Genomic DNA, 27,546 nt, shown 5'->3' on the forward strand with positions numbered 1-27,546 from the left:
CCAACGCCACCGTTGCTTTGCTCTCTTTAATCTCTTGGGGGTAAGTGCTCACTTTTGTGTCAGCTTGGGATTGTCCAAATGGACCGCTAACCCTCCTCTTGACATTGCAATTCCAACAACCCGCAAAAGGATTAGAAATACAAGTTCATGTCCTCTTGGTGACGGATTGGATAGTTTGGAAAGCTAAAACAGCCTCGGGTCAATCTTCCTTTTAACTTGAAATGTACTCACAATTTCTAATCTTTGAAAAAAAAAAAAATACTCTCCAAAATATGATTTTCAATGCAAGTCTGTGTGTCGCTTAATTTGTTTTGCACTGCTTAAATAGAGATGTATTCTCTGTTTTTTTTTTTTTACACCTAAGACAGCCTCGGGTCACATTGACCCCCCCACAATTGACGTCAGTTTCCTATCCTAAACGCCAGCCATTTAAACTACTCCAAAATTATTCCAAATAGAAGTCCATGTTTCAGTTACTTTTTTTTTTTGAGGGGGGGGGGGGGGGGGTGGAGAAATAACCCTTGGTCCCCAATCTGTTATGTTTCAAACCACTAAAACAGCCTTAAGTCAAATTGACCCCCGCCCCAAAAAACATGTTTATGATTTTGACTAAATAGCCTTAAACGTATTTCTTCTACAATTCACGCAGCCAAAACATCTTTTTCGACACCTCCCCAAAAACCTTTTCGAATCCTCCACCCCCAGCAATTGATATGATTAGAAATAGAAATGTACGTGTCACTTCATTTCGTTTTTGTTGACTCCTTAAATAGCCCTAACCATAGTTCTTGTATGTTTCATAAAGCTAAAACTGCCTTGGGTCAAATGGAGCCCCCCCCCCCCTCTTTTTTTTCACACTTACATTTGAAAGAATTTTTGGTATTTGCATTTTTTTGTCATAGAATTATTGTTTGAAAACATCGCTGATCACATTGACAAACCATTCCATTTTTTTTTTTTCAAAATATTCTCCACTCTTTCATTTGTCGTCCACACATGCACACACCCCTTATTTTAAGCCCAATTTAACAGTCCTCCGCAAAGCCGGGATCAGTGGCAAGTATTTCATCTCCGCTTAACATAACAGAAGCGTGTCTGCTTGCCACTCGATGATAAATTCAATCCACAGGATAACAATAAGGATTAGAGTGTTTCATGGCGTTGCATTGAAGGACTTTGCCGTGCTCATGACTCATTTTTAGTCCCTCTTCCTCTTATCCAATCACGGCTGACGGCTGCAAGCTATTCATAGCAGAGCGCTGTGAGGTCCTCAGGCCAAACATTTCAAGGGTTGTCAAGTGTGCTCTCCAGAATACGGTCATCGGCATTTTTGGGATCTCCTAATGATAGATATGGCAACCATATTTCAGTGAAGCGCTCGGTCATGTTTTGACCTTGCGTGGAAGTAGAAAATGGAGCGATGGCGAGGATGAGTGGTTCGACAATCTCTTGACGGGATTTGTTTTGGAAAAGCCTTTGAAAAATGAGGAATATTTCTCCAAAATGGCCTCTTCAAATCAAAGTGGGAGACTTTGTGTCTTTTCAGGCATGGTTCCTTGAGGATTTTTTTCTTTTTTTTTGCCGGTCTACTCGTGTAATACATGTCTACCAAATTTCAAGTTGCTCAGTGAAAATGTCCAAAATATTAAGTTGCTATTAAACTTGTGGGGAAATTGAAGTGAAGCTATGAAACGTTTGCAACAACGACCCTAAAATGGCCTCTTCAAATCATAGCGGGAGATTTTTTTGTGGGTCTACCAAATTTCACATTGCTAAGTAAAAGTGTCAAAAACAAAAACATTTCAGTTCGGTAGTAATGTCGGCAAAATGTTATGAACTAAAACATCTTTGGCAGCATTTTAATTAAAGAAAGAAAAAGATTTTAAGTTTTCATTGAACTTTCCGAGCTCGGGAGCTCCATGCGCTTTCTAAAACAAAGTTGTTAAAGGAAAAAAAAAAAGAAAACGTCAACAAGCTGCAAATCTGAAAAGTTGTTTACTAAACATTATGCCATTTAAAGAAAGTTTTAGAGTTTAAAATGTATTTTCGCCTTTTCTTGCAAATGAATATTGTCTGCAAATATTGGTTTTAACTGCAAGTATACCAGCAGCGGCCCAGGAAGTTACCTTTTCAGCCTACCGCAACGACTCTTCCAGTCGAGCTCCGTGCTGCCCGGCATGACCTGAAGTCTTGCAGCTGTCCTGTAAAAGCGAAAGATACGCAAGACGCTCGCCTAATTTCAAAGAATGCCGATACCTGCCACCGATACTTGGAGCATAAACCATGGTCATCTTCTAAATCTGTCAGGAATGTCCCTTCCGTCCCTTCCTCCTTGGTCTCACACACACACACACACTCAAGGTTTCCTCCTCCCTTCCAGCGTTCCCGTCATGGCTTCCAATGTCATTCCCTGGTATAAGCGGAAGCGCCACAACCAAGTGAAAAGTGATCTCGCTTATCAGTACAGCACCAAGCGCGTCGTCTCTCGGCAGACGATGCAAAGGTACGCCAGGACGCTGCCTCTTGCTGCTTGGCTCGCGCGTTCACATGCTTCTCACATTGTAGAACCTCCAAGGTCAAACGCAATCTGTTGGAGTGATGGAAAAAGGAAATTGACAGCTACAATTCCGTTTTTCTCTATATTGAAATGAATCCAGCAAATCAATACGAAATAAAAATATCGTGCCAATCCGATCGCCAACCTTTCTCTAACCGGGATGTTAATTTGAATATTTTCTTCACAATAATATTTTGCATGTGCCTCCACTCGTCTAAACATGGCTTTTCTGATCAATATTGCACTTCTGGAATATGAATTAAGCGCAAAGATCCGCGGGGGCGGCCATTTTGTCTCTGGCTGACAGCGGAAAACGCCATCACAGCTGCTCTTTGCGCACCCGGAAAATCGGTCATAACCAATTTTTGGACTTAAAATGCAGCTCAAAGCGCTCTACAATCAAAACATCCAAAAGGAAGATCGTCTCAACATTTTGGTTGAAGCTCATATTCGGAAAACATTCTCATTTGAATTTCTGGCTCACTTGTTTTCTCACGTGACGTTTTTCAAGTTCAGTCGACGGCAAAATTGATATTGCGAGGATTCGTACGCTCAATTCTTATCCCACGAATGGACTAATAATCTCAGAACGCCGTGTTTAAACATTTGGGGACACGTATTATTGCGGAGAACACTTTTAACTCGTTCTTCTTTGATTCTAATCAGGGACAACTAAGGCAAGATCAAAATGAGTTTCTTTCAATTTGGCTTTTCCTTTCTGGATGCGCGCTCTTTTTTTTCTCAGAGTCGTACTTTTCCTGCGGCGAAACAAATTTGGAGGTTCCACAACGTCTCAGGGCATGAACCTTCATGCTGAGCATTCTGCCTTCGCTTAAGCGCTCCGTGCCGCTCTTGCTCATCGTGGTGTGGCGCTCGGGCAGGCCGGCTTTGACGTGAATTGTTGCCAAAAAGCTGCCGGCTGAAGTTTTTAGTTGTCGTTTTGATGCCAGCCAACTCGCAGCGGCGGCTTTGCATGACACGCCGCAGAGACAGCGATGCAAAACGGGGCCTTTCCAATGTGCTCACACCCACTGATGCGCAGCACCTTCTGTTCGACAACAATCTGCTCTCATTCCGCAATGTTTTAGATACATTCTGCTGCGTTCTGCACCTAATCCGCAATGTTTTATCGTCACTCTACCTGAGTCTATAATATCTTTTCACCACAACATTCAACGATAATGCCACAGCATTCTCTGGCTGCCCTGTAATGTTCAACAAATATTCTATCGAACGACCACAAAGTTGTGCCATTATTTTTGTGTGCCAAATTTATTTTGCAACAATGCTTCCCTAATGTTCTGCACGTACTACAGAAAAGCGTAGTTATTTGCAACCAGCTGTAATCATAAGTCAGTGGTCTCCAGTCGTTCCCCAAAACAGCGACGGCATTATTATTCTGCAATGCTCTACGATGCGCAGTGGATTCTGTGTCTCGGCTATTTTTCTTTTTTTTTTTTTTTTTTTGACTGGATCCACTCGGGAAGAGGTCTGAGAGGAAATCTACACATCTGCGTGACCCCCCACTAGAAGATGACCATCATGTGACTGCCAGCAACTTGAGCACCAAATGTCAAGCGCATCTTGACTTGCCACTCACCAAAAATGATGAACATGTTAAAGCAGTTGACAATTTGTTTGGTTGGTGGAAAGTTGCTTGAAAGGAACAAAATCACAGAGGTTTCCAAGTTGCGAGACAAAAAGACTCTGGCTGACTTTTTTTTTTTTTTTTTAATTTCCTTGATCAGCAGGAAGTCGAGTTTCAAGTCGGCGAGGCAGGTGCAGGCTGCGGCCGCAGAGGCGATGGCGGAACTAGCGTACACCATCCCGGTGTTCCGGCAGAGGTGAGGATGAGACATGTCAAGTCGTGCTTTCTGAGGCGAAATAGAACGCCAAGCGGCGCTGACCCAAATTCACGATCCCGGCGTTCTGCTCGTTTGCTACCGTATGCTGCAGAGTCTCAAAACTTAACCTTCACGTTTCAAGCAAATCAAGTCATGACTGGCGTTAAGCGAGTCCCAAGTCAAGATGTGCCATCTGGCACTTTTTCAAATGTAAACAGGCAAGTCTTGTTAAGTCGCATCCTCATGAACACCAAGTCAGTCAAGGAAGTTCCAAGTCCTCAAACTGGCAACTTTGGTCTGACTGGAGTCACGTCATGTGACTGGAGTCCCCCACAAACATAATAATTCCCTCCCAATGATGATGGGATATGACGGGAATTTTGTGTACATTATTGTCTGTAAAAATGTCGTTGCGTGCCGCAGGACCAGCGAGGAGACAGGAGAGACTGAGGAGTACCAGCGAGTAAGCAAAAAAGTGGAAAAGGGCTTGGCTGCCATCCAGGAGGAACTCCAAAGGATGAGGATCGCCACCAAGGTTCAAGTCGATCGTCTGGCCGTCGAGAAAGAGGCAAGGAGAGTCCCATCGTGTCCGAAAAGCAAAGCAAGATCATGATCTTGTTTTGTCAAAACGTCCGTCTTGTGCCGTCAGGTGAAAGAGAAGATGTACAGGAAAGTGGATTTGCTGGAGGAAATCCCGCGCATGCCCGATTTCATCGTGGCCCTGCGGCCTCACACCGTGTGGGAGAAGATGCCCGTCAAACTCTTCTGCACCGTGCTGGGGACCCCCATGCCCGTCGTCAAATGGTCACTAAAAATCTTTGATCCTCTTCACGTCTGTCTTTGCACTGCCTTCACACAACTTTCTACCGTTAGTTCACAATGCCCAACAATTATCCTGCTAAGTTGCCACAAAATTCATCATTATTCTAGTATTCCACTTCCTTCTACAAGTCTACCATCATTCTCTATGCTTATTCCACCATGTGGAACAATTATTCCACATCCTTCAACAATTATTCCACATTTTATTCCAGTGTTCTATGATGATTCCCAAAGGTTATGCTTCTGCCACAATTTGTACAATTATTTCCGTGTTGCCCATAATGCCACGGCGATCTTCGAGTATTGCGGAGTGGCGTGTTGTGCATTTCACACCTGGGCCTTCAGTGAAGTCCTTCTTTGCCCTACTTGAAATGAATCCTCCTCATAATACCATCATTTATGACACCACGTCTGGACAAATAATATACAGAAACACACTGACGCAGTACTAAATGAGTGTTGAGAGGTCCGTCTTGAAAATGGCCTCGCAAGCGTATCTGCAATGAAATCCACACTTTTCCCTCTTTCGGCCATTGTGGTTTAAAAAAGCAAAGAATGTATTTTGGATTTTCCAACGGTCGCCAGTGACGACTTTCTGGTGCGTTGATTCCGGCATAGCGCTTTCCCCTCACGAGTGAGGATCCAATCAGAAGCCGTGTTCGTCCCCTTCAACGTAAGGCCAGCGAGAAGGCTCACTGCAACCAACTCGCAATATGATTGGCTATCGCAACTGTCTATCAACTGTGAAAGCCCATTGACACACCGAGGAGACGCCCACACGATTGTATCGGAAGGCCTCGGAAAGGATAGCGTGTGCTACTGGTATTATGAAATCTGCCTAGCAACATGAGCTACCTGAATTCTGATTGGATGAAAACCCTAAAAAAAAAATCAACACTAAGATATAATATGACATCTGTCAGGTTCAATCACTGAACATAGGCAAAATGAATGGAAGGAAGACAAGAGTTGATCTTTTACTCGCGAGGAGAACGAACGGAGGTGTGCTCAGTTACATCTCCAACTTTGTTCTGGAGCACACTCTGCCGAGCCCTCTATTTTATTAGGGAAGTCCCTAACAATACAACGTATTTGCACTAAAGAATGAAGCGGGGAGCACCAGCAGGAACATGTAAACATTTCAGACACGAGAGGCAAAACAGACATCACTGGCAGTCGTTAACTGATTGACAAGGCAGTCACCAGTCACAGTCCTTTTGTTTCAGAGGTGTGTCTCGGGCACACCTCCTTTAATGTTGCAGCTATTGAATCCAGTCTTCAGGCATCCGCTTCTCTTAAAGTCTTCTCATCCATATGGTCACGCTGTGGAACAATTCTTTTGCAATACTAATAGAGTAAAATATGGGATCAAATATAAATTCAACCTAACAACATCACTAAGAAGAATATGATCATGATTTCTTGATTTTGTTAGGCCAGCAGAGAAGGCCTTGAGCACCCACCTCTGATTTTGCGACATTCTACAGTTACAATTACACAACGTTGTTCCATAATTCCCAGTGCTCGATTATGACAATGACAAAAACATTATTAGTGACGCAACTTTCTGCGACGTGTTCCATTGCTAGTTTTACAATGACCCCGCAATTTTACTCTTCTGAAATGTGTGATAATCATTCCAGAGTGCCCTACAATTAGTCCAAAGCATTCAACTATTATTGCACAATGTACTACTAATATACCACAGTACGGCAGGTTGTACCTCAAAAGTGTTGTGCTTGTGTGCAGGTACAAGGGAGGCGTCCCGGTGGACCCTTTGAGTGCTCCGGGAAAGTACAAGATTGAGAGCAAGTACGGAGTCCACAGTTTGATCATTAGCAGGTACAACAGCAAAAACGCAAACATGTAGAAACACACCAATATGTTTTGTGGAACTCCCGTAGTCTCGACAGTTCAACATCCATCCAATAGTAAAAGTGGAGGAAATGGATCACTTGTGCGTTTTTTTTTTTTTATTATCCTTTTTGAGAGATTCTATGGCTTCATAATTCCTCTCTCATCTCAAAAGCGTCAATAAGATTACAAAATTGCCACGCAGGGGTGTGCAAGGGCCCACGGGGCCGCCATCTCGGTTGAACCAATGAAATCGATCAATAAAAGATTCATGCTCGTGCATCCTGCTGGCATAGAGGCGGCGCACGTTTCAAGAAAGGTCCTTCCGCACCCCCCGTCGATGAAAGTATTTTTTGTTCATGTGTTGCTGCCTCACTGCACTACCTTGTTACTCTTGCATTTATTCCACAAACTTTATTCCTCCATTATCCCACAATGTTGTGCCATTATTCCGCAACCGTCGACCGTCATTTTGTCTGGCGATGACCGTGGCCTGCGGCCATGACACGATGCTTACGATTCTTGCACGGTGGCTCACGTTGTTTGACGCTGATCTGATTTTCAGGTGTGCAGTGAGTGACACTGCGGATTACAGCGCCGTGGCCACCAACCCGCACGGCACAGCCACCAGCGCGGCCACGGTGGCTGTTAGGAGTAAGTCCGCCTTCCGCATTTTGTGTCCCCCAAATGAATCTCCTTAGCTGTGTAGCGACGGCGTGGTGACAACTTTTGTGTCTACGCAGGCGCAAGTGGAGGAGGATGGTCCAGCCAGATCGGTCTAGGTGAGAGGACACACAAATAAATAATGATTGACAAGCTTCTCCAATGAGTCCATCATGTTCTCAGATGAATCTGCAACAATCTGCGGTCATTTTTACAATTATTCCACAAAGTTCTAAAATGATGTCTTATAAATAGTCCTCAATTTATTCCGCTCCCATCATTTCACATTGCTCGACGAGTACATCGGAACAATGGACGATTATTCCAGGGAACTGACCGGCAAAAAAGGGTCAGGTGCCCAGCTCTGATGATTCCACAGTGTTTTTTTCCAAAATTGCAGTCCCCCGTCTGAGTGGGAGCCACTTCAGTAAACTGGAGGTGAGCCTGGTGCATTGTTTCCCGGTCACCTTCGGCGTGGAGGGCGAGTCGGCCGGCCTGCTGTGCTCACTGGTGGTCGTCCCCGACCTGCCCAACCTGCCACCCTTCATCGAGTGGTACAGAGATGGTGAGGCACCTTCTGCTCCAATTGTTCCACAATAATCGGAAACGGTGCTATACGACGGCGACACATCATTTCAGGTGACGTGATTACATTTTAGCCTGCAATTACACTTGTGTTCCAGATAAACTTTTACAGCCCGGCCCCCTGGTGGGCATGTCAGTGGTGGGCAGTGTGGCCCGCCTGGTGTTGCCCCAGTTGGCTAAAGACGACGAGGGCCTCTACACCATCCGCGTCTACACCAAAGACGGCACCTCTGAGCACTGCGCCTACCTCTTCGTCTCAGGTAAATGAGGTTTGGAAATGACACTGTACGTTGTGAATAAAATTACAAATCAAATGATAAATCGCAATTGAAATTCCACACCACCCGCCCCCAGACGCCACCCCCCCAGTGGCCGGGGCCCCCGGAGCCCCCATGAGCGTCAAGGCTTACGACATCAACTCGGACTACATCCTGGTTGCCTGGAAACCACCCAACACCGTTAACGAGGCGGCCATCAAGGGCTACTTTGTGGACAGGTGGGTTTGTTCACGTGACGCGGCTCGTTAGCGTGTGGCGCATGTCGCGCGGCGGGCCCATCGAGCGTTGTTTGCACACATTGTCAACAGTCACTGCAGTATTTAGACAGTTGAGACCGTTGAGATGTGTTTCCTCATTTTTGTCGTTTTTTTCAATTAATCTTGTTGCGGTTTTTTGGTTTTATTGTTAATAACGCAAAAACTTCAATATTTGAGAAATATACACTTTTATACGTATTTATATCTTTAATAATGATTACTTAAAATTAAATTGATTTGAAATAATTCAGTTGAAATGTTAGCATGAATTATTTACTTGTTAAAATAAATTTTTTCCTTTAAGAAAATTACTGAACTAGTATTAAATTCATTTGAAGATAACATTCAAAAATTTATTTTGTATTCCTTTTTTCTATCATGCAATTCGCAATATTAGTGGAATATTTATTTTCAATTTAATTAAATAATTGATAAATAGTTGATCATTTAAAGTTAGACAAATAATAAACAATACTTTTGAAAGATTACAATCATTGTTTGGGTTATTATTTAATAAAGAGTTTGACATAAAATACCACAATATTTGTAAAAAACGATTTGAAATACATGTTAGATAATTAGTTTTACTTGTAATTAAAATAGTATTAAAATCATTTCACAAAATACCACTATTATAATAAAATGTTTTTATTTAATCAGCAGCAGGTCAATTAACTATAATGAAATTGATTTTAATTGATGAAACAAAAACATGTAGTGATCATTTTAATATTAAAATAAAATACGTTGAAACGACACATTACTATTTTATTGCTAGAATAAAAGATATTTTTAAAGTTCAACAAAACAATTGGTTAATAACGCTTAAATTCATTCCCAATAATAAAATGAGACAAATTGGAGCATATGGTATTGGTAGTTAAACCACATTTTTAACCCCCTCTTTGAATCGACAAATTTGGCCCTTCTGCGGTGCTCATTTATCTATCAATTAGATTTGATTGATTTATTTTCAGGTGTGAGGCCGGCAGCGACTCGTGGGTGCAGTGCAACGACGCCCCAGTGAACGTGTGCAAGTACCCGGTCCACAACCTGAAGGCGGGCCACTCGTACCGCTTCCGGGTGCGCGCCGTGAACAGCGCGGGCGTCAGCAGGGCCTCGCGGCCCTCCGACCGAGTCGCGGCTCTGGACGCCGCCGAGAGCGCCGGGCTGGAAGGTAGCGCTGAAGGTAAAAAGGAAATCCAGGGTCCGCTTCACGCATTTCTGTTTCTTTTTGTCTTTTTTTCCCTTGCCTTAGTAATTGAGAGGCAGGGCAAGTACCATGTTGTCACCAGGAATCATGAGCTGCAAGGTACGACAGAATTCTGGTAGCTACTGGCTGTGTGGAGCTCTGAAAAAAAAATGCAACCTTCGACCACCTTATTATTGACCCTAAAACAACCTGACAACAACATTAACGTGATTTTAGGCCACTGAAACCGAATTTAAAGCCACTTTAAATCTCGCTTGAACCCACCCAAAACTAACTCTAAACCACTTTGAAACAAACTTGTCATCAGGACCGACGCTCTCTAGTTGCAGAGTGCGTCCGTCGTGCCCACCATGGTCCGCGGTGGGCACCGTCTTGTCGGTGGGACATTTTGCGACATCATCGAGTGCGCACGACATGTCGGTTTTAGCGCGCTCACTTTCAAAAGTGATTCGATGTTTTGGATTGTATTCATTCATTTGAAATAACATTTATTAAGAAATGTGTTTGTGCTTGTTATCGTGGAGGCGCGCTAAGAGTTAGCACGCTAGCCCTACGCTCGCAACTTGTAAAGAAATACTTCACTCATTCCCGTTAGAAATTAGCCACAGTTTTACGATTTAAACGCCAAATCGTCAATATTGCCTACTAAATTGGTTACCGGGAATTAAAAAAATGCAAACATATTTTTTCGGTTAAGTGTGTGAATTTCTACCGTTTAGAAATGAACAACCTAGTCATGTGGAAAGGTTTGAAAAATGAAGCCACCAAATCTACTTTCCCTCACCACTATTTGAGAAGCACTGCCTTCATCCAAGTCTCAAAGCTCTATGAGTCCACCTTCAAACAACCTTCTAGCTGACCTCAAACCCACCCTCTTAACCCCCCCCAGACAAAACCAACCTTAAACGCACCTTGAAACACCCTAAAACAAGCCTTGATCTTTTCTTGATTCAGACTTAAAACCCTTCTAACCCACCTGAAAACAAACTGAAAGACAAGATTACATCCTGCACCCTAAGACCACTTGTAACAATCTTAAGTCCTCCTGAAGCCACCTTAAACCTGACTCAAAGTCCTCCCACACTGAGCGCACCATCCCAAATCCTAATGAATCCGCCGAACGTTCTTAGGCCAGGCGACCATTCCTGGCCCGCCCAGCGACGTGCACGCATCCGAGATTTACGAAACGCACGTGGTGCTCAGCTGGACGCCGCCCAGCCGGCGCGGACCAGCGCCACTCTGCTACGCCGTGGAGAAGGTGTGTGTGTGTGTGGGGGTGTGTGTGTGTGTGTGTGTCAAGCATCAGCTTCTTTGCGTGTGTGACACGTGGTTGCATTCAAGATACAGCGGTACGTCTTGCTTCTCTCGTGCTATTCTGATGCTGTGATTCTGTCCGTTGCTCACAAGAAGTTGGTCGGTCAAAAACAGAAGATCCAAATAAAACGCTTTGCAAAACGGCACAAACAGAAGATCCAAATTACGGTGCCGTGTTCACAAAAAGTCAGTCTGGCACGGGGACGATACAAATCAAAGTGTTTTGTTTACAAAAAGTCAGTTGAGCCAAAATACACAAGATTCAAATTCAAATATTTTCCTCAGAAAAAGTCAGTCCGTCACAAACGAACGACCCAAGACAAAATCTTGAGTTAACAAATTCACTCAGTCACAAATCCAAAATCATGCTTTTGTTTACAAAAGTGGCTCAAGTACATCGAAAATGCAAAGCTCGGTCCTTCGTCAAAGATAAAGATAAAGATGTCCTTTATTCGTCCCACAATGGGGAAATTTGAGTTCCAAGTGTCAATCAGTTCCAAGCACAAGAGCCAAGTCTTTTGTTCACAAAAAGATCAGTCAAGTGCAAACAAAGGAATGAAATGAAAAGCGCTTTGTTCACAAAAAGTTGGTCAGCCAAAATCAAATTGAAATTCCATCCAAAATTTAAAAAAAGTCAAAAGTCTTCTTCTGAAGGCACGGTCGCCGTGTCGCTCGTGTGTGTGGTGTCCTTCAGTGTTTAGCTGCTGCCGCTGCCGGTGAGGCGTGGCAGCGCGTCACTACGGGCGTGGAGCTTCGCTCGCCCCATTTGGCTGTCTTCCATTTGCCCGACGGGGCCGCTTACCTCTTCCGAGTGTTTGCGTTCAACGCGTGCGGCGTCAGCCGGGCCTCGGCGCCCTCCCGACCGGTGAGGAAGGCTGACCGGGACGGTAAGGCAATGCAGCCGTGGCCCGTACGCGCTCTATTATCCTCGTTTATGTACGTGACGATGTGAAACGCTGTGTTGCAGGTTGCTCGCCGCCTGTTGGTACGTACCAGGACACGTTTGCTACACGTTTCACGTGTGTCCTCCTCTGAGCACCCTGCACGTTAAGAATCTTCAAGTGCGGCTCAAATTGACCCACAAGGAGTTAAAAGCTCACTGCTGAGGTTAATGATGCGATCTAAGCGATGACAACGGGGATTTGGGTTGTTTGATTGTTTGACCCGGGTCATGTTGAAGTCACCAGAGCCGGTGACTCTTATCAAAATATTCAGTTTGAATTTTTATTTAGTATGGGTCAATCTGTCCTGGCACATGTTTAACCACCCCAAGTGTACAAAGAATGTTACGATTCACGTTCATATTTTCTTGTCTATCTATGTTGATTATCGCTGTTGATTATACTCGTTTGCCCAAGTTGGGAATTTTCGTACCAGAAACAAATTTGGACCCAGATTTTTCTTATTTTTTTTGGGTTCCTGATGAAAATGTACTGCGTTGTATGCGTCCCACAACACAACACCCCTAAAAGTCACTCAGTACCGCCCCCTAAGCCCTGAAAAGTTTAAATAAAAAAAAAAATGAGAAAAATCAGCCCCCAACATCAGTGTCACTTGCTGTGTCCAAAATTCATGTGCCGCGTTCTCCCTTGCCGCTGTGGCCTTCAAAACCTCCTCCTCATGTAGCTTGCGACGCCAGTTTGGTCATGCCGAGCGTAGAAGAAGAGCGGAGTAGTGAAGTCAGACAAAAGTTGCTTCCAGGCAGCCTTCTTCACTCGTTGCCCGTCTCCGGGGAAACAAAGACCAGATTTGAAGGAATTTGGGCCCCAGCGGGCCGACGAGGTGCACAAGAAGTTACGTCATGCGGCCTACAAATTAGGACAAAGCTACAGATTTATACAGAATTGGTCAGCTATATCTCTCATAACACACAGCAAGAATCAGTGTCAAGGACCCAAATATGTCTTAATTTGGTGTTGATTTCGTTTGAAGTCAACAAGAGGCGAGAAAAGTGTTGTCGTTATTGTTGGTGGTGAAAGTCAACTCACGCAGTGCGAATGAAGCACGCTTCACTGAAAACGGCCGACAGGACGCAACGTTTAACATCTATGCCTTGTTAGCCGCGCCGTTGCTAATGGCTTCTGCCCGTCTCTCCCAACAAACAGGCGTGGCCTCCGCTCCTGGGCAACCGGTCGCTTCCAGGAACACCAAGTCGTCCGTCTTCGTCCAGTGGGACGCGCCCAAGCACGGACAGCAAGGCCTGATGGGATACTACATTGACGCTCGTGCGGTGGGCTGCAAGGACTGGTTCGCCTGCAACCACAAACCATTCAAACTCAACAGGTCCTTTATTATTGTGGCTGTTTTCTTGGCTCAAACGCTCTTCCACATTGTGGTTGTATGTCCCTTTGCTCAGTGCTTCTCAATTATTTTCTTTTGCGCCCCCTTAGCAAGAAGAAAACAATTCTCACGCCCCCACCACCACCCACTCTCCGCCTATACTATCAATAATTGCATTTTAGTTGCAAAACAAACCTCCACATTTGAGTTAATACTCGCTGCGCACAATGAGCAAGGAGAGCGCCACCGCCAACTGCTGGAGTGGATGTGCAATTACGCTTTATTGTAGTTCGGCAGAAAAAAGACATTTGCCTCGCTCAGCATCGCAATGTGCCTCCCCACCCCCCCAGGAGGGCCTGCCCTACAACTTGAGAAGCACTGCCCGAGGATCCCGAGTTCCTCGTCCCTAGAATACGTCCCTACGACAAATCATATTTACTTGGATACCGAATTAGCTGCAGTGTTGGCAGTTTGTCTCTCCGGTGACCAAAATAAACACGGCATCGTCATTTATGCTAAATTAGCCGATGAGCAAGCCTCTCCACTAGCAACTCTGCTCATGCTACTTTTTTAATCATGGAAAACTGCAACGCGACAAACACGTCTGTGCAACGACCCGTGTGAAGTTAGCCGGTTAGCAAACCTCTCCCTTGGAACTCTTCAGCTTTCTTCAGTCTAGTCTCGGGTCACTTTGAGCTTCTTTTACACGCGACGTTTTGCATCGTTCCAGGTTTGCGGTGCATGGGCTAACGCCAGGGGAGACCTACGTTTTTCGGGTGCAAGCCGTCAACGTCTTCGGCCTGAGCGAAGAGTCTCAAGAATCTGGACCCATCGCGGTGGAGCCGGCGCTGGGTGAGCATCGACCACAAGCTTTGACAACAAACTGCTTGCTTGTCGTTTGCTACTTTCACGTTATCTGCTATTCTATTGTTCTGCCAGGTGGGGGGTTTGAGTACGGTATGTATTAAATGGTTGTGCCTCACCGCCACCCCACCCTCACCTTCATTTGCACGTGACCTACTGCTTCACGTGATTTATTGTTGTCCTCACAAGTCACACTTGAAGACTTGTCTAGTTTTAATACAACACTGATGCACTACTCACCCACCGTTTTTTGTGGGGCGGAGGCTTGAAGGAATGAAGGCAATTTTATCCTTTTGCATTGGGAAGGCAATTTGAGATTCAAGTGCTTTGAGACACAAGCGTGGTTAGGGAACAACTTTTAACACGGCAACAACTTTGCTAATTAAAACAGAACAGACCCAAGAGAAGAAAAAAAAATCGCGATTCTTTTAGCGTATTTTCTGAACTATAAGCGCCCCTACTGGTGAAAGAAAAATCCACAGAAAAGCTGCACCCACGTATTAGCCGCATGGTTCAAAATCGAGGAAAGAAATAGCGGCTTATCGTCTGGAAAATACGGTACTTTATTCCTACCTCTTTTTTCATGTTGTTTTGTCTCATCATCTTTGCAGCCTTAAAAAGTAATCTTATTTTGAAAAAATAATGGGTAGAAACTACAGATCTCTTTTCAAATTTAGGGAATAGAAAAGTTGGCCAAAATGGATACTTAGGTTATATCGCGATACAATTTCACGTATTATTTCCTTTTTTTGTTGCGTTTTTGATCAATATGGACATCAGGCTTCTCTTGACAATGTTCGTGGAACAGTTGCGTGGTGTTCCGCTGTATTTTCGTATAGTACCGGTGCTTTGTTTTTTCTATAAATGCGAGATGATAGTCGTGCTATAATCAGCTGGATTAAGACAAGTCCGCACTGAAGGCGTCGTGTGTTGCCGCTTCCCACCACTGACCGTCACCTTTCTGGCAGCCACCCCCAGCGCGCCGTACGGTATCAGCCTGCTGAACTCTGACGGCTCGTCCATGACGGTGTCCTGGAGCAGCCCCAAGAGCTGCGGCGGCTCCAAGATCAGTGCCTACTACGTGGACAGAAGGGACGTCGACACTCTGGTCTGGAAAGAGGTCAATGTGGGCGGCATCGTGGACCCAGTGTGCACGGTGAGTGTCTGGAACCCACGGGTAGTATCGGATGTCCTGCGTTTTTTTTTGCAACAGATGAGGCGTTTGTGCCTTTAGTTTTCAAGCTGGGGTCTCCGAGCTTGAGCTTGATGGGTCCTCAAAAATATTGAGCAAGAATTTACCATGTGCAATTGGTGAAATTGCATACCTACATATGGCGTCAGCGATCTTCTGTTCAAACGACGACCGTATATAAATTTTGTCATTTGCTAGGTGGATAATCTGACTGAAGGGACCTTCTATGAGTTCAAAGTTCAAGCAGCCAACATGGCAGGCGTGGGCGTGCCCTCGGCTCCCAGTCTGCCGATGAAGTGTGAAGCTTGGACCATGGAGCAGCCAGGTAAGTCGATTTTGGGGAAGTCTAAACGTTGTTGTTTCCATCGCCTCTCATGCGATTGCTAGCGCTAATGCAAATTTGTAATGTGGTTTGCTCGTCATCACGCTGTTTCTTTTCCTCTGCCGCAGGTCCAGCCTATGACCTGACCTTTAGCGAGGTCCGTAGTCATTCCCTAGTCCTGGTTTGGAAAGCTCCGGTCTACACAGGGGCAAGCGCTGTCTCTGGGTACTTTGTGGACATGGCCAAGAAGGGCTCCTGTGATTTTGTCGCCCTGAATGAAAACGCCGTCACTCAACGCTACATGCAGGTGAGAGAGACCAGCCAGAGTGTGGAGGTCTCAGTCCAGTCTGGTCACCTGAAGATCTGATTGTTTTTGGCTGCGGATGATGGGGAGGGTCTCTGAGATTCATCCAAATTGGATCGTCAACATCTGCCAGGAAGGTTTGAACCTCAGTGTGAAGAAGCCTCAAAATCTGAGGCCTGAGCCATTGAGGTGGCGTCTCTTGATAAAGCACGAGAAGAATGATGTCGTCGCTGTATCAGACTTTTGTGTCTCATCCCTGGGTTTACCCGTCAGTCTGTTCCTATCCTCATCCGTGGGAGCTTGCCATAATGACAAGATGAAAGGTGAAGACAAGAAAATTCCATGGATCAGATATACCGTGATTGACAAGTCAGTCTCCAGTTCAACCCTCACAAGCTTTGGGCAGTAACTGAAAGGAACAAGTTCCTTTTGGGTATCTGTCTAGTGCCTCAGAGATGCAGTGATTTACCAGTCCATTTCTATTTCAGTCTATATTCCTAGACTCACAAGCTCTGGCTAGTGATCAAAAGAAATACAATTGCCTCGGGGGTCATGTGCCCTTGGGATACAGCGATTTACTGGTCAGTCAACATTACCACCATGACCCTCAGCTTTTGGTCGTGACCAAAAGGGCAAATAGGTGAGGAACTCACTGAGGTGGTTCTGGCATCTCCGAGAGGTATAGGGTGTCTCAAAGCTAAGTTGAGGACTTTGCTCAAGACAGGACGTAATGAGGAGCTGAGATGGTTCAGCTATCATTTGCAGATGCCTCCCTGAGAAGCGACTCTGGGAACCTCCAACCAGGAAAAGGCCTTAGATAAGACCGAGGACACGTAAAAGGAGATTGGTCTCACAGATGGCTGGGAAACAAATCTGAGTCTTCCTGGTGAAGTTGCCATTGCACTAACTATTCTCTTATTTATCTAATTTATATATCTATCTGAATTATTGTTGTATTGCACTGGAGAGGGAAGCTCTCTAATCTCGTTGCACACTTGAGTACAATGACAATAAAGGGATTTCTGATTCTGATTCTGATTCTTTTATGTACCCTACCGTTGGGATGCCACCTGCCATAGTGTGGGATACTTATCTGAATCAAACTGTTCAAAAATGTTGGACAAATGAGACCAACCAGCTGCCCTTTGTCCTGCAGATAAGCGGTCTGGAGGAGGGCGAGTGGTACGTGTTCCGGGTTCGCACTGTCAACGCTCACGGCATCGGGACACCCTCCTTGGTGACTGAGGCTGTCTGTGCCAGACCTCCTCCAGGTAATGTAGACCATTTTTGGGGGGGGTCTGCTGAGCAGTTCTTCCTTTACGGAGCTTTCTGATGTCACCAGACACTAAGGAGATCGTGGCCGGTGTGGATGAGGAAACGGGTGACATCTTCCTGTCTCTGGAAGCCAGCGACATCAGCCAGACCTCAGCCTTCGTGTGGTCCAAAAACTACAAGCCCATTGGCGAATGCCCTCGCGTCACCGTCACCACCAAAGGACGCACGTAAGCTCGTCATTTTTCCAAATGGACTTCATTCCTGCTGCATTTGAGAGCATGAAGGATTGCGCTGATCACACAGTATATAGTCAACTTTTCATACCTTGAACATTATGCACCATGGGCGTCACGGTGGCCGACCAGTTAACGCGATGGCCTCACCGTGCAGAGGTTCGATTCTGGCTCCGGCCTTCCTGTGTGGGGTTTGCATGGTCTACCTGTACGTGCGTGGGTTTTTTCTGGGTATACCCCAGCTGTCTTTGGGCAGTAGGCGGGGGACACCCTGAACTGGTTGCCAGCCAATTGCAGGGCATACAAAGACAAACAACCATCCGCACTCACACTCATACCTAGGGACAATTTAGAGTGTCCAATCGACCTGCCGTGCATGTTTTTGGAACGTGGGAGGAAACCGGGGTACCCGAAGGAAACCCACGCGGGCACGGGGAGGACATGCAAACTCCACACAGGAAGGTTGTAGTCGGGATCGAACCCACGACTTCTGCACTGTGAGGCCATCGTGCTAAGCAGTCATCCACCATGCCGCCCGTATGTGAACTATGCGAGGAATATTCTCCAGTCTATGCATTTAAATTGTTTACCACTGATCATATACAGTATATGTGCCAAGAATATGACGCATGGGCATTGTGTCTGAGAGTGATGAGTGAGTGTTACAAGGGTGAAATTGAATGTCCTGTTGGCGTGTTTTAGTTCCAGACTGAGTTTCCTGAACCCCGACAAAGACGATCTGGGCCGTTACTCCGTGCTGGTCACCGACACTGGCGGCGTTTCTGCCAGCCACACGCTCACCGAGGACGGTACGCCATAGATGGCACGGCCGTCATCCGCTGACCAATCAAAAGTCTTTCCCTTCACGTGGGTTGTCTTTGCTCCGCAGCGCTCAACTCCATGCTAGAGCTCAGCCATGCCATCAGGAACCCCGGTGAGTATCACGTTTCCTCCGCTCACCGGAGCTGGGGCACGCCAGTCCCACCGCTTGATGGAGACGATCCATTTTTAGGACTAAAACTTGTGCACGGTTTGACTTGCAAGTACAGATGTTGAGTGTCAGTGCCAATAAATGTTGTGGTTGAGCCAGATTGGATGATTAAAATGTAGTTTCAGTTAGTTTTCATTGTTTTAAAAGCATTTTCGTTTTTTATTTTAGGAAATATTTTTTCAATTTTAACTTGAGTTATTTCACTAGTTTCGGTTAACTTGGGTGTCACTTGAAACTTGGCAGTTAAGACGTGTCTATTACACAACTTTGCCTTCTCCATGCAGTCGTCCCACTCAAGTACGGCCTCAACTACGAAGTCTTGGAGAAAGGCCAAGTGCGCTTCTGGGTGCAGGCCATCAAGCTTTCGCCCGCCGTGACGTACAGGTTCGTCGTCAACGACCAGCAGGTGACCAGCGGTGACGTAAGTGGGACGCAAATAAGGATGATGGGAATCATTCATGTTGATGAGGAAAATGAATTTTTCAAATTCAATCAGACCAAATTTGTGGGGGGAATTATTTTTTGAAGGGTCATGGAATTCTCCCAAAATGGCTGACTTCCTGTTCCATTACGGGCATCGATCGGTCCTTGAGAGCTTTTGAAACTTTAAATGAAAGAAATATCCACTCAATTATGCGTTGAACAAAAAAAAAAAAAGATTTTTTTTTTGACTTTCCAAATGCTTCAAATCAAAATGTGTGACTGTTGAATTTCACATTTTTGCACCCAATTTTGCATCGAGCTGTGAAATCAATTGGTGCTGGGCGCTACATTTTTAAATTTTTTTATTCGAACGTTCCTTGAGTGTACAATTGAATCCAAAGTAGCTTCTTTAAACCAAAATTCCAATTATTTTATTTGATTTTTTTCTTGTCAGGGGCCCCTAAAATAGATAAACTGAGACCAGGATAGTTTTCTGGCACGTTCAGACCCTCAAAAGGCAAGTGAATCGACAGCAGACAAATTGTAAAGCGCAAGCATCTGTCTGCATTTGTCACAGGGCCACAAAATAAGCCACGACGTGTCCACGGGCATCATCCAGATGATGGTGGAAAATTTCACCCGAGATAGCGAGGGCACCTACACGGTGCAAATCCACGACGGCAAGGCCAAAACGCAGAGTTCCCTGGTCCTGGTCGGAGATGGTAAACTTCAAGCCGTAAACGCTCGGCGTGGTAGTGTTAGCACAGATGCTAAGGTTAGCGCGACACTTGTTTTTTGTCTTTGTGCGTCCAGTCTTCCTGACTGTGCTGAAGGAAGCCGAGTTCCAGAGGCGAGAGCACGTCAGGAAGCAAGGTAAACTCCTAGAGTAGCGCTCTTTGCTTTGTTGTTGTTCGGAGAGTTTGTCACTTTGTTTTCTTGCTGTTGGTGGTGTAGGATTTGGGTTGGAGTCTCCCACTTTTTTAGTATTGTATTATTATTTGTATTTATTTTTAACAGATGACTCGCATTTATTAGATTCTTATTTTTAAAAATATATAATGAATAAAAGGACTTTTTTTTTTTTTTGGTCCCTTAATGCTTAAAACTATAAAAATATTTGGCTGACTTTGTCCTTGAATATATTTCTTTTTGTTGAAAAACAGAGAGGAAAATCTGCATAAATGAACCGTTTTTAGTCATTTATTTTTTTTGCCATTGCCATTATCATAGTATAAAGCTGTAAGGTTTAAAACAACCAAAACAATCTGCCAAAACGTGACCAATTTTTTCTGCCTTTAGAAATTGCAAATAATGTTCGATGAAATGGGCCGACCAATGAATCGGTCAGGCCGTGGTTGTCACTTGTTTTTGTAGTTTATGATGTCACTTTTGTAGCGTGGTGTTTGTTGTATTTGTTTGTATTGATTTGTGGTATTTTTCACTTATTTTTCTCGTTTGTCGTGTTTTTTTTCCCTGTTTGCTTGTTGGTTCTGTTTTTCACTTTGTCCTGCTGTTGTTCATGATGCTTCTCATCTCATCGTGTTTGCCGTTCCTCACTGTCTTCAGTTTGATGTTGGGTAATCGGTCACTTTTTGTTGTTTCCCCACTTCTAGGAGCACATTTCTCCGAGTATCTGGCTTTCACCGTGACGGAGGACTGCACCGTGATGCTGGCCTGCAAGGTCCCGCTTGCCTTTGTTGCGTTTGTGGCTTTGACTGGCGTTGTGGTCAACACATGTGTGGGCGTGTCTCTTGCCAGGTGGCCAACGTGAAAAAGGAGAGCAGCTTCCACTGCTACAAAGAAGACGTGGAGATGGTTCCGGAAACTCCGCCCAACGTCATGTCGGGAGCCTGTGCTATTCCCATTCCGCTGGTGAGCGACTGCTTGCCACGTCAATCACGTCTGCTGTGTCTTGACAGACTGACAAACTGACAGATTGATGGATTGATTGTTGCAGTTCTCCAGGAAGGATCAGGGCGTGTACAAGGCTGTGATTGGAGACGAGCGCGGAAAGGACACGTCCACTTATGACATCTCGGGACAAGGTACTTCCTGTTTGTGTTCCACTTCGGCACATTGTTCTTGTTCCTGTTCCTGCTTGGCGTATGACACAAATTTGCCTTCTTCCCTTGCAGTCTTTGATGACATCATCAATGCCCTCGCCAGGATCGCTGGTGGGTCCACACCGTCTAGATCATTGATAAAAGAATTAACACTGTTAAGCACCGGCGTGTCCAGTATTTCCCGTAGCAGGGACCCGCGTTTGCTTCTTGTGTTGCTATCAACGAATTCTGAATGAACTCGATTGGATTTCCTGAAAAACACGTTATAAGGTGGGTTTGCCTCCACCATCCTCATTTGAATTGTGCAAATAAACCTGAACGGAAATGCGAAATGCTCATGACTGCTCTTGTCCACTTCAACCTGTGAAAGTAGTAAAGCGTTCTGCACAATAGTTTGCATTTATTGACGTCAAACGCGAGCTCACAAAATCGATCGATTCTCCACTTACTCAGGTTGAAGCGGACAAGAGCAAGAATGCACACACCAACCCCGACGGGTTATATTTCGGACATTTAGCTAAGCTAAAGTCGCGTCAACTCGATGGAAGCGGACACGAGGCGGGCTTGGATCTTTATCTCCTTCCCTCACCGGCCAACAATGCGACGACGGATGACGTTTTTAGACATTATAAGCAATGAGAGTACAGCGATTTCCAATGGAAAGTTTGTCCCCGCTCCCTTTTGTGACTGCGACCCAGACATGGGAGGGGGGCGTGGCCATCTTCCTCTTTAAAAGTCGCCGTTTTTTAAGTCGTCACTTATTTCACAATTTCTGCAAAATGATAAAATAGAAAATGAAAACTCATTTCAGTTTCCTGATCAAAAAAATATAAACTGGGCTTGTTAGTGAAAAACGGGCCATCTCGGCTGGATGGAAAACCCATCACAGTCCAGCAAATAAAAAAAAAATGTAAAAATCCAATGTGTGCAGTTATATCGCGTTTCATCTCTCTTTTTTTGCCTTTGGTCCGGTTTGAAATTCTTCATCTTAGCTTGCACTTAGCTCGTTTGTCGCTCGGGTCTGACGGCCAAATTTGAAATTTGCCGTCGTGCATTGCTGCCATCAGCGAGGTGTAGCGGCAGTATATTATCGCGCGCGTGGCGTGTACACTATCCAGGACGCCTGATTTTGCTTTTCAGGCGAATCGGCCTCCGAGCTGGTGCTCCAGTGTACTCCAGAGGGCATCCGTCTGCAGTGCTACATGAACTACTACACGGAGGAGATGAAGACCGTGTGGAAACACAAGTACTGTTTTTTGTGTTCTCAAATATTGACTGACTTTGAAAAGTTGGCTGATGTGAACGCAAACACGCCACATTGTCTCCAGAGTGTTCCTGTCATGATTTGATGATGAACGACTTTTTGTGATTGTCAATTGATTGTGTCGTTGGTGAAGGTGTTAATCACTTATTGATTTAGTTGTTCACGTGTGTCAATTATTTTTGTAGTTTGTGATGTTAGCGTTGTTTTTGTAGTTGGACACGGACGGTGCTTGTCACTTCTGAAAGTCGTTTTTCAACGTGTCGGCCACTTGTTTAGGAAATTGTTTAATGCGTTTTGTTCGTTGTGTTATTTTTTTTTTTTTCATATGTAGCTGTTAAAGGTGCCGGTCACTTGTTATGTCGTTGTTCATGGTGTTGGTCCCTTGTTTTGTTTTGTTGTTAAAGGTGCCGGTGACTTGTTTTGTAGTTGTTTGTGATATTTTTGTCGCTGTTCACGATGTTTGTTTCTTGATTTTGTGTTTGTCAGAGGTTGGCATTTTACTTAAATTTTGTCATCCATCTTTCGGCATCCGTGAGCACCCAGAGTACCCGTCCGTCGTTCGTCAATTTTTGTGGTGAAATGAATTGTAAACGTCAGTCGCCCCCCCCCCACCTCTGGTGTTTGTCACGTTTTTTTTTGGTAGTTCGTCACGGTGTTTGGCTTGTTCTTGTCATTTTTGTACTTTGTCTTTTAAAAAAAAAAAAATTGATAGTTGATGATATTTGCTCTTTCATTTATGAATTTGTTCACTGTGTCACATCTTTTTGTCGTTGACGTTGCTCGTCAATTGTTTTTGTGTACCGGATACTTTAGCGTTAGCCACGTTAGCGGCTCAACCTGCCAATTGGCCAAGCACCAAAGACGCGAATGATGCTTGACAATTTTCTTGTGCGTTGTCGCTCCCTGCAGGGAGAGCAAGATCGCCTCATCGGAGAAGATGAGGATCGGCGGCACGGCCGAAATGGCCTGGATGCAGATCTGCGACCCATTAGACAAGGACAAGGGTCTGTACACCATCGAGATCTCGGACGGCGTCAAGACCTACGCCAGGACCTTCGACCTTTCCGGACAAGGTAACGTCTTTGGTGACCACATTTGAATGTGTCCTTATGATGTCATAGGTTTGGAGAAAAATGCCGAAAATAAGAATCGTGCAGCAGCTATTTAACAACGAGTCACCCTCTGTAAAATTGTAAAACGGATTGATAACAAGAGCCGTCAGAGCGGTGGAGTCATGGAAAATACGTTTAACTCACAGCGTCACTTCTGTGTGTTGAGTTTGCATGCTTGAGTTTATTTTCTCAATGCACACGAGTTTAGGGTTTGTGAATGGTGTTTTTGTGCGACCTGCGATTGACTGGTAACCAGTAAAGGGTGTGCACAGCATCACAGCCCAAGTCAGCTGGGATAAGGTCCTGCTGAGCCGTGAGACCAAATTCATTGCGAGCGTTTCTGGTGGCGCAATTGAATTGAACTCACTGGAGTGCACGAGCAGGCGCAATTGCGTGCGTGGCGTCGCGGATGATGTGTCTGGAGCGATGGGAAGCAGAGCGAAGCACCGAAAATTTGCATAGGGTTAGGGTTATGGTTAGCGTTTAGGGTTAGGGTAAAGCAATTGATGATCAGCACAAAACTGGATTTTTGTGTTGAGCAAAACACAAAATTGTCTCAATTACTCATGCCTGACATTGAATAGGAAGCGGCTATTTTGGTTTCAATAAGCTATTTTTTTTCTTGGTCACAACCCGTTAGAAAAAAAATCAGCCTCTGAAATGAGTTTCACAGATGACCCCGAAATTGGCTCGGCTTGTCTATCATCAGATGCATGAAAATGTCTGAAGGACCTAAACCTGAAAAAGAACTGCAAGTTAGCCATTTTGTTTCGATGCAGCAACTTGTGTGTCTCGCGACTTCATGGAAGCTTTGAACAAGACGTTGAAATGTTGTTTGTCGTTCGGCAGCTTACACGGACGCCTACGAGGAGTACCTGAGACTAAAGTGAGTCGTTTGTCAACGTCAATATTGACGCTTTGTTCTCGCTGCTTCGACTTCTTCATCAAACTTGACTCGTTCTTTTCTCACAGGGCTGCTGCCTATGCGGAGAAAAGTGAGTTTTTTTCGGGCCTGATGTCTGCGCTGGCGTCCAGTCATTCAACGTAAGCGCGACCCTTTGGTTTGTTTGTCTCCTCAGACCGCGGCCGAGTGCTGGGCGGCCTGCCCGACGTGGTCACCATCATGGAGGATAAGGTACACTGAAAACACTGCGCTTGGAATCAAATAGGCACGTTCACACACTCCCAAACTACACGTTGGTTATGATAGTCTTTTAATGGCGTAATCTGTCATGTTTGTCAAAGTCGTTGTACATTGTGAAGAAAATTGCCAATCAAATCGAAATCGCAATACAATTTTTTTTCCTAAAAGCATTCGGCCCTGGTTAACAGTATACCATAAACATTGAATACTTTGAGCGGTATATACCTTGTACATTGTGTACAGTAAACACCCTAAATGTATGCCGTGAAAAGTGAAAATTGAAATAATCAACACTCCCTTATTGTTGCCATGAATAAATAAAAAAAAATCAGTGTCGGGCCGTGCACTTTTCACGCACCTCGGCCTTCAGTGAAGTTGTACTTAGTCTGACTTGGATAAATCCCCCTCATACTACGATCGTTTATGACACCACGGCTGGACAAATAATATACAGAAAGACACAGTACTCAGTGAGTGTTGGACGACCGAGCTTCTCTTGAAATGTCCGTGGCCTCGCAAGTGTATTTGCAATTAAATCCACACTTTACCCTCCATCGGCCATTGTGGTTTAAAAAAAAAGCAAAGAATATATTTTAGATTTTCGAACGGTCGCCAGTTACGACTTTTGGGTGTGTCGATTCCGCACAGCGCTGCTCCCTCACGAGCGAGTGTCCAATCACAAGACGATTGGACGAATAGTGGGTGCTACTTGTATTTTGAAAGCTAGCTGAATTCTGATTGGATAAAAACTACCACCTAAAAATACAACACGAGGTTATAAGAATGACATCAATGAGAAGAATATGATCATCATTTCTTGATTATGTTAGGCCAGCAAAGAAGGCCTTGACCGCCCACCGCTTAAAAAAATGTGACTAAATTGGGGATCGGGTTTAAAGAAAACAAATGCCATTGCATCATGTACAGCCAATACAAATGTACACCAGTATAAACCATGAATAGTATGCGACTACTGTCTAGAGTGTATAACATGGACAGGACTTTATAATCGTCAGCTTTTGTCAACGTGCACCTCGTCTTTGATTCCAAGCGTGCGTTGGTCTCCGCATTTAGACAAACATTCATTGCTTTCCCCTTTTGCCTCCTCCAGTCCCTGAGCCTGACTTGCACTGTGTGGGGCGATCCCACCCCTGAGGTCACCTGGTTTAAAAATGAGCAGGAGGTGGCCTCCAACGAGCACACCAAGATCACTTTTGATGGTGGAAAGTTCTCCAGTCTGGTCATCAACCAGGTCACACCCGAAGACTCCGGCAAGTATAGCATCAACGTGCGCAACAAGTACGGCGGCGAGTTTGTAGAAATCACCGTCAGCGTGTATCGGCACGGAGCGAAAATCCCAGAATCTAAGATGAGCCAGACCAAGATGGCCACGCCCGCTGTCATACCGCCTTCCAAGACACCCACCCCCGCCTCGTCTAAGGCTCAGACCCCATCCATGTCCATGAAGAGCCCCACACCCGCCTCCACCCCCAAATCCCCGACCCCAGCCCCCAAAGCCTCAACACCGGCTCCCAAATCTCCAACCCCAGTCCCCAAGTCTCCCACCCCTGCTCCCAAATCTCCCACCTCCGGCCCAAAATCTCCCACCCCTGCCCCCAAATCTCCAACCCCGGCCCCAAAGTCTCCCACCCCAGCTCCGAAGTCTCCCCCTCCGACCCCAAAATCTCCGGCCTTTAAGTCTCCAACCCCATTTGGAAAGTCCCCCACTCCTACCCCGAGACCTAAGTCCCCGACCCCGAGTGTCAAGTCGCCCACTCCGCCCAGATTTATGAAGTCTCCGACCCCACCCAGGAAGTAGTTGGTGGCCCACCTCGACCCTAAAATCTCCCTGCTCCTGGCTTGAAATCTCTCAACCGCCAAATATCCAGGTTTGAAGCTTCTAACTTCCATAGGAATGTCTCCAACAGCAGCCCCAAAGTCCGTGACGCATAGCCTGACTAAATAATCAAGTATTCAACTCCCAAGCGTCAAACCACCCACTCTGCTCAGATTCATCAAGTTTCTGGTCACTCTCAGGCGGTCGGTTGTGGCCCAACACCGCCCTGAAGTTCTTCCCTTGGCCCTGTAATCTCCCACTCCACCCTCAAATCTTGGATTCAAGTTTCTGACTTCCTTGGGAATGCTCCCAAGTCTGCCCCCCCCCCCAAATTCCCAAAACGTACCCTGACACCAAAAGTTCCTTACCCCTCTCATGAAGTCAGCCATCCTGAACATGTCCCATTCCAGGCCCAAACTGGCCCATATGCCCCCCCACTCCACTTTTCAAATCTCCCACTCACGGCAAAATTCCCAACCACACTGCGCAAATCGCGAGGCTTCAATTCTCCACCGCCCTTGGAAATAGAAATATCCCTGTATCTGGCCCCCAAGGTTCCCTGACCTCCAGCATCAAGGTGCGCCCCCCAACCCCGCCCTGATTCTGGAAGTCTCTGGTGGTGAGGTTTTTTTCTTAGCATGCGCATGAAATTGGTCACCGTGAAAAATAAAGAGGAAAAAAAATTCACTTTTATGGTGTCTGCAATATATTTGGAATTTCGACTTGATACATTGAAAATCTGCACCTTCCGCTGTGTTGCGCACTTGCAGAATGCTCAGGTGGGGTGGTCTAAGCGTGGCTATTGTCGCTTCTTGTTTTGGAACGGAATATGACAAGCCAATTTTTTTTTAAGAT

The 27,546-nt window shown here is 45.4% G+C and overlaps 1 protein-coding gene across 1 annotated transcript; it reads left to right on the top strand.

The window, feature by feature from the left end:
• LOC148332841 (myomesin-2-like) lies at positions 1-27,355 on the top strand. Its single transcript, XM_088302817.1, has 33 exons — positions 1-40; positions 4,306-4,401; positions 4,825-4,969; positions 5,051-5,205; positions 6,973-7,065; positions 7,643-7,731; positions 7,821-7,859; positions 8,141-8,305; positions 8,424-8,585; positions 8,680-8,821; positions 9,838-10,049; positions 13,493-13,670; positions 14,398-14,519; positions 15,500-15,687; positions 15,922-16,048; positions 16,174-16,352; positions 17,506-17,620; positions 17,692-17,851; positions 18,560-18,666; positions 18,747-18,791; positions 19,133-19,269; positions 19,849-19,993; positions 20,085-20,144; positions 20,885-20,952; positions 21,030-21,143; positions 21,229-21,316; positions 21,407-21,445; positions 22,475-22,580; positions 23,508-23,671; positions 24,560-24,596; positions 24,683-24,705; positions 24,790-24,845; positions 25,966-27,355. The coding sequence occupies exons 2-33, from the start codon at positions 4,361-4,363 to the stop codon at positions 26,671-26,673; spliced, it is 4,209 nt and encodes a 1,402-aa protein (XP_088158943.1). The 5' UTR covers positions 1-40; positions 4,306-4,360; the 3' UTR covers positions 26,674-27,355.
• Positions 27,356-27,546: the final 191 nt, after the last annotated feature.

This window comes from Idiotropiscis lumnitzeri, chromosome 8, assembly GCF_059441095.1.
Source record: "Idiotropiscis lumnitzeri isolate Australia: NSW breed Sydney's pygmy pipehorse chromosome 8, RoL_Ilum_1.0, whole genome shotgun sequence".
Taxonomy (NCBI): domain Eukaryota; kingdom Metazoa; phylum Chordata; class Actinopteri; order Syngnathiformes; family Syngnathidae; genus Idiotropiscis; species Idiotropiscis lumnitzeri.

Excerpts from the sequence above, each read along its gene's own strand:
- LOC148332841 (XM_088302817.1), top strand. The coding sequence starts at position 4,361 with ATGGCGGAACTAGCGTACACCATCCCGGTGTTCCGGCAGAG. Across the intron at positions 8,306-8,423 it reads CATCGAGTGGTACAGAGATG|ATAAACTTTTACAGCCCGGC; the intron begins GTGAGGCACCTT and ends CTTGTGTTCCAG. Across the intron at positions 23,672-24,559 it reads CTTCGACCTTTCCGGACAAG|CTTACACGGACGCCTACGAG; the intron begins GTAACGTCTTTG and ends GTCGTTCGGCAG.